We start from the raw sequence: 7,558 nt of genomic DNA on the forward strand, positions 1-7,558 counted from the left end.
GGCTGGAGATCACAACAAGACAGTGGATTCAACACTTTCAGTTGAAGCAGATTTTATATCTTTTTTTAAACAGAGGTACACTCTTAAACTTTTTTATTTTTTAGCGTTTATCGCTTTTCTGGTCAAGCATGACCGACAGTTGTAGGGTGAAACGGGAGAGAGAGCAGGGGGAGACATTCGGCAAATGACGGCGAGTCCGGGAATCGAACTCGGAGTCAACCAGATCCGTGACGCAGCACGGAGTCCCGCGACGCAGCGCGGTAACATGGTGTGCTACTGGAGCACCCCGACAGAGGTACACTCTTGAAGAGGACCCAGTCAGTTCTATGAAAAAGACCATAGACTTTGCCGTACTCTGTTCTGAACTCAGCCCCTGGACGGGCTGTGCTTTTGAAACATGCATTCCCTAAACCTTTTTTCTTTATTTTTTACACACTGTCATTCCTCAAAGTCGCATAGATGGATGTCAGGCTCTCTCTCCGTTGTCTCCCTGCACTTCCACACTTGACAAAGCCTGGACTTGCTGGTGCGGTGGATGGGAGACTAAGCTCTTCAGTGTGAATGTACTAAGCCCATAGCCGTGCGCACCTTACTGCCTGTCAAAAGCCTGATGCTGGGTACAAAGAGTTTGAGAGCTGACTTGCTGTGTAATGGAGCACTTTGGAGGCAACTGGTGGAACTTGCCACGTAAAACGTTATTTTTTTGTGTTATTTTAACCTGCTGCTATTCATGTTTGTCTGTATCAGGGTTTGTTTTTCAAATTGGACTGTTATAGAAGCCATTGGCTCTTATTTCCGAATAGCCGACAGGAGGCTGTTTCCTTTTTTCTCTGATCCGTTTTAAGAGTGGAAAATGGATTATGCAGTTTGAGAAAATCAAATCATCCAATTTGTTGGAAGTACCAAATCCAATGATTTAGCCTTTGGTGGTAAGGTTATAAATGGTACATCCTGTTTGTGTTCTGTTGATTCAAGCTGCCAGCCCTGCCTGTAGCATTAGAACAATCATTGTCCTGTTCAGTGGATTCTCGTGTTCTGAATGGAAGTAGTTTCTACTGTCATTTAACGGAACGTAAACCAATCCCGGTCACCCTCTTTATCTGGGAACGCCCAAACCCAACTTCGGTCACGCCCCATCTTGCGCGGCATTCTGGATCTTTCCTCACAGCCCCACCAGATTTTGACGTCGAAAGGTAGGTGATATGAAATCATACTTATTTTAGAGTATATATATCAAATTTCATGAGTATTCATCTATATTTAGTCATCTAAAGACTACTAGATGTGAACGTTTGTACCACTGCAACGTTATAATTGTTCGAATGTGTTCGGGGCGACGCTGATTTCCAAGTAAAAGTAGCTTCCTGTTCCTTAAACACGAACTCCCACTCGCCCCAAGATGAAGTCAGATTGTTTGGTTATGTTGCTAGCATATATAGCCAGTGTTTTGTCCGACGAAATGTGTTGTACATTTGTAATCTTAATAAGAGATCTAAGTTTGTCTGAACGAGTGATGAACTGAGGTTGCGCGAAAATAATCGAAGGGAGAACAATAATTTTCGCGGGGAAAATAATGAACTGGTTTTCTCTCTCTCTCTCTCTCAATCTCTGTATAAAAAAACATCTGAAGCATAGACAGTGACAAAGTCCAGAGACAGCACAGCAGACACGGTAGGTTTGTGTGTGCTTGTTTGTTTCTCTACAGGTGAATGGAGGTGTGTGTGTGTGTGTGTGTGTGAGGCTGCCATGCTGAACTGGGTGAAGGTAAGGTTGTGTGTGTGTGTTTGCATGTCTGGTAATATTTCAGCATAATCATTTTGGTTTCATGCTCATTCATATTCAAGTTCATTAACAATAGGCAAGATGTTCTTGATACCTTCCATTGTTCTGCATCTTTTCATCAAAATTTCACTCATATCCAACAAACCATAGCAATAAACTAAATTCATCATTGAGGTCAACAACCTCCTTATCCATATTCAAAAAAACAATTCAAATCTAATAAATCACAAATCTCATCTCATAAATCACTCACATAAGTTCCCTCCTAGCACTGTTTTTTTTAAATAATGTGCTAAATAAATCAAATAAAATAAACTCGACAGTCGTACAATAATAATAAAGTTCATATTATTTTACTTTCTTGTTTAAAATATTTTTGTGTGTTTGCAGAGCATGCCTAATATCCGGCAAATGCGGAAGAGGGAGAGGAAGGTGCGTCTGTGGACCCAGGAGGCCATGGATCAGGCCATTGCAGAGGTCAGAGCAGGCAGGTGGAGTGCGAGGCGGGCAGCCACGTTGTTCGAGGTCCCTAAGTCCAGCCTGATCGACCGACTCAGCGGAAAGGTGTCTCTGGCCTGCAACATCGGCCGGAGCACCTATCTGACCCCTGAAGATGAGAGTTCCCTGGTGGAGTACTGCTTGTACTCTGCCAGTTATGGGTTTCCGCTGACGAGGTCGCAGGTCCTGGCCCACGCCCTGGCCATCTATAACCTCCGTCACCCAGGGAACCTAAAAACATCCCTTGGCCAGGGGTGGTGGATCAATTTTAGGGAGAGGCAACACCATCGCCTCACGATCCGGATCCCGGACACCATTGACCGTGGGAGGGCAGCCTGCGCCAAGAGGGGGGCCATAGAAGAATACTTCAAGCTCCTCACCAGCACCATGGAGGAGCACGGGCTGAGGGAGAAACCCCGTCATATTTACAACTGTGACGAGACGGGGTTTCAGATGGACTCCAACCGGAGGAAGGTCGTTGTGCCCCGTGGGACGAAGCACGCCTACAGGCAGGCCCAGGGAACCAGGGAACACATCACGGTCCTGGCCTGCCTCAACGCGGCTGGGGAGGACGTCCCCCCTTTTATTATTTATAAGGGGGGCTACCCAGGAGGGCCCTACAATAGGGAGGGAGTCCCCAATGCCCTCTACGGGAAGTCGCCAGCGGGGTACATTGACTCAGAGCTTTTTAGGAAGTGGTTCACCGACCACTTCCTGAAGTATGCCACGGAGGAGCGCCCGCTGCTGCTTGTGATGGACGGTCACCAGTCCCACCTGGATCCAGAGCTGGTCCGGACGGCACAGAGGGAGAGGGTCATTCTCCTGCGCCTACCGCCACACACCTCTCACATCCTTCAGCCTCTGGATGTGAGTTTCTTTGCACCCTTGAAGGCAGATTTCTCCGGGCTTGTGGGAGATCTGTCGGCAGTTAGCCACTCCTTCATGATTTCTAAAAAGGAGTTTTCAAGGGTGTTCAGAGACACCTACCAGAGGCAGAAAGATCGGAGGGTGGTGGTGGCTGGCTTCAGGAGGTGTGGCCTCTACCCTCTGGACCCTGCGGCTATTGATTGGTCGAGGGTCATGCCGTCTGCCCCTCCCCCTGCATCTCCTGGTGCCAACCCTGCTGTTACCCCCCAGCCCAGCCCCCCACCCAGCCCCCGTGCTCCTAGCCCCCGACCCAGCCCCCGTGCTCCTAGCCCCCCACCCAGCCCCCGTGCTCCTAGCCCCCCTCCCAGCCCCCCACCCAGCCCCCGTGCTCTAGTCCAGGACTCACCCCCCAACCCCTACCTCAACCACCCCCCTTGTAACAGCAGGGAGGATCACAGCGGACCTGGGACAACTCCTGGCCCAGATAGAGTTCACAAGAAGATCTGGAAAGGTCAGGAGGAACACCACCAAGGCCCGCCTGCTCACCGCCCAGGAGATGACGGATGCCATCGATGAGACAGAGGACCGCGCCGCCCGCGCCGAGGCAGGAGCTCTGGCCAGGGCAGACTGACAGCGGCAGCGGGCTGAAACTTCAAGGACTCCCACAACCTCCTCCCGTACCCCGCGTGGTGGCTCTCTCCCCAGCCGCAGAAGAGGAGTGTCCCCCGGGGCCGCTCCCACCACCAGCTCCGGTCTTTCCATCGCCGGTCCCTCAGCCTCCATGCCCCCCTCTTCTGCCTCCCACAGTCTGCTGCCCGCCTCTAGCCTCCACACCAGCACTCGCCTGCCTGCTTTGAGAGGGGAAGATCACCACCCCTCCACCTCTTCCACCCCAACAGCCATAATGGATGGTATTTATTTATTTGTTTTCTTTTAACAGTTATTTGGGAGACAACATTCTCAGTTAGCAAAAAAGTATAAATTTTTATATGAATAAATAATCATGTTTTATTGTTTCTTAACCATTTTCTCAGAGCCGGCAGTCCCACCGCAGTCCCACCGGGTGTCCCAGCCAACTTCCTCTCCCTCCCACCGTAAGCTTTTTCAAACAACTGTGAAAAAAACACAATCTACAAATGTCCATGGCCAAAAGGAACAGGAAGAAAAACTCTTATTGTACCTGCCCCTACGGCCTACACACACACAGTACACTGATAGACTGTTCATAGCGCAATATTGACCAAACCAAACAAAATAATTTTTTTGAGTGGTGCTCCCTTTTTGTGTCTGCAGCCTCCTGTATTCCTGGACCAACAGGAGCATCGACATCCTCCTCCTCCCACGCCAGACCCACGACACCCATCGGCATGTTACTTATGTTTTTTGAGTTTGTCAGGGCAAACGTATGAATTGTTATTTATTTTGTCAAAAATTTGCTGATTTTATACAAATTGCTGTGGGGCACTTTGAACTGTGGTCCATGTGTGAAAAGTACTATATAGATAGTTATTCATATTTATTACATGGCGTTTTCACATTCGCCGAAATGCTTGCTTGTGATTGGTCAATAGCCCGTGTCAGAGGTCCGTTATCACACAATAATGACCGCTGTGGGACAATAATGACCGCTGTGCGCAGCTGTTCGCAATCAAGCCCACTACAACACTGTATCAGTGCTGCTCAGCATATGCACAGCTGCACTCAGTCATGCAATCAGACCAGAGACCTGCCGGCTGCCGATAATAATAATCACTTTATTTGGGCTGACAGAGCCACAGAACAACTGCGTCTTCATTTGATCTAGTCTTGTCGATGAATTAGGTATATTGTTAGTAAGTTAGCCATGTAATAAGCGGGATAATGTATAGCTTTACTCGATCATTGTCGCAAAATAATTGACCTTCACTGACGTTTAAAACACCTCGGCGCTGCGCCTCGGTATTTTAAACTCCGTGTCGGTCAATTATTTTGCGACAATGACCTCGTAGCTATACATTATCCCTTACTTATTATTGGACCTTGGTATATTGTAATCAAGCAGCGTCATAATAAATTTCTTTTTAACTGCAGGTCACACCACCAAGAGGCAGAAGCTGGGGATCTGGCGGTGTGGCCGGTGTAAAAAGGCGAACCCCCCTGTGGACTCTGAGGGTTTGGTGTCGTGGGTCCAGTGTGACAACTGTCACAAATGGTTCCACACCATGTGTGTCCAGTGGGAGGAGGAGGAGGACGAAGATGCTAGTTTCTGGTGTTACTGGTGTTTGGATGAATGAGTGTATGAATGAGTGAGCGAATGAAAAAATGTATAAATATGTATGGTGTGCTGTAAATAGTTATTGTTCTAAGTTATGTTTATTGTATTTTTTATATATTGTTTATAAAATTTTATGAAGTGCTGGCTGTTGTGTTAAATTTGTCATATTTTTGTTGAAAACACATGTACTCACAAATGTTAATGTGACAAGTGATTGTGATTAATATTTTGTTTGTTAGACAAATAAAATGGGGATGTTGTTTGCTCCTGAGATGAGATGGTAGACAAACGACACTACCTTCCAGCTGACAGTAGATGGCAGCATTGATTTTAAAGGATGAAAACCGGTTCAAACAAAAGAACTCCATTTTCCAAGACCTTTTTTCACAGTTCACAGGTCAGCAGGTCAGTAAAAGTTGATGAAAATGCGATCTGAACACAGGAGCGTTAAACTATGAATGCGCCCTCACGTCACCTCAGTACAGTGACCGTGAATGGCCACCTAATTATCATAATTAAAGTGCATCATTAGCATTATGTTTGTTGTCTAAAGGGAACTAAAATGGTAAAATTTTAGTTTTTAAATGATATCCGCATATATAGGACAAATAAAACAGCGTTGTTTTGTAAAAAACTCCAATGAAAACGGCGCAAGGTACGTAATATTCGCTATCGTTATGCAAATGTGATAGAATCCTATAAAAAGGTGGACGCACTTGGGCACTGTGACGTTACATGAGGAATATCTTGTTAGAAAGATAACACCCCCCCCCCCCCTAACAAAACATTGCATTGTTGTAACCTGTACATATATTCTTTTATTAAATTCTCATCAAATCTATGTGTTTTGTTATTCTGACTGATTATTACCCATTACAAATACAATGGGCTACTTTTTAGTAATTTCCTACCCATCCCGTCCTCCTGAGGTACCCTGAGTCTGGACCCATCTTTTTACAAGATTCTGTCTCCAGGGCCCCTATCCGACAGGATTTTTGTTGTTAAATATGGGGAACTACATCCAATTTAAGAATTCATGTGTTATTCCTTTGGTCCATGATAGTCCAAAAATATTAGTGAGAACAAAGACTTTTTCCCTAATATCCCTAGTGTCGAGTGCTAAAACTCAAGTTGTGATATGAAGTATACTGTCTGGAACTGCTCCATAGACGAGATGTTATAGGTAACAGAGCAGAGTGTGCTTACAGTCACTTTACCACATTGCCTGTTGATGCTACATTTAAATAGGGATAGGACGGATATATCTCAGTGTTTTCAAGGCATGAAAGTCATTTATAAAAAGTGCAGAATAATCATATTATTCTTGTTACCTATAACAAAGCACTGTTTAGAAACATACTCTATGACCTAGCGTTAGCTAGGCTTAAATACAACTTCCATTTGGCTCGGTTAGCTGTAAACATGGTGTAACTAAGCCATCTATAATGTACAGTGTTATAAAATAAAAACAATTAATTTATCTGACTCTTTTTATTCATAGAATGACACATCCGAAACCAAAAGCCAGTTCACGATAAACAAGTTTTAAGTTAACATCTGTTTTTATTAGGGATGCTCGATATTGGCTTTTTTACCTATACCGATATTGTCCAACTCTTAATTTCCGATACCAACCGATACCGATATATGCAGGGTTTCCCTCCCCAAAAAATGGAATAATTTCAGGTAATTAACATTACATATCTCTTGTTGTGGAATTAACACAACATTATGCATACTTGCATACAATAAATAAAATCAGAATTTGTTCTTACTTGCTTGCCTGGGTAAATAAAGGTTATAGAAATGTAAAAAAAAAAAAAAAAAACCCAGATACTGATATTTTCCGATATCACATTTTAATATCGGACATCCCTAGTTTTTATGCACGCAACACTTTTTTTCTGTTATTGTGTAAGTGAGAAGTAGCCTACACTATGCACTTAAGTTTTCTCTTTCAATTGAGTTGTATTCTTTGCAATAATTTCTCTTCATTTTGTCTTTGTCTATATGTTATAATTTTGTATTGCATTACAGATATTATAAAAATTAAATGATGAAGCAGTTTGAACTACTTTTTCTATGTAACTTAACCCAACTATATTATCTTGAGGGTAGCTTTGCTGTAGTTCAATTTCTGTGAAGTAATTGGTTGCT

General features: G+C 44.5%; 1 protein-coding gene across 1 annotated transcript; it reads left to right on the plus strand.

Annotated features, from left to right (window-relative positions):
- Positions 1–3,928: 3,928 nt before the first annotated feature.
- Positions 3,929–5,420, plus strand: LOC311223876 (uncharacterized protein; the record flags this gene model as incomplete). The annotated part of the gene is made up of 4 exons (XM_084308638.1): positions 3,929–4,058; positions 4,182–4,241; positions 4,441–4,512; positions 5,218–5,420. 4 exons carry the CDS (start codon positions 3,929–3,931, stop codon positions 5,418–5,420), a joined length of 465 nt encoding a protein of 154 aa, XP_084164764.1.
- Between the last annotated feature and the right edge of the window lie 2,138 nt (positions 5,421–7,558).

This window comes from Notolepis coatsorum, assembly GCF_963971535.1.
Source record: "Notolepis coatsorum genome assembly, chromosome: 2".
NCBI lineage: Eukaryota > Metazoa > Chordata > Actinopteri > Aulopiformes > Paralepididae > Notolepis > Notolepis coatsorum.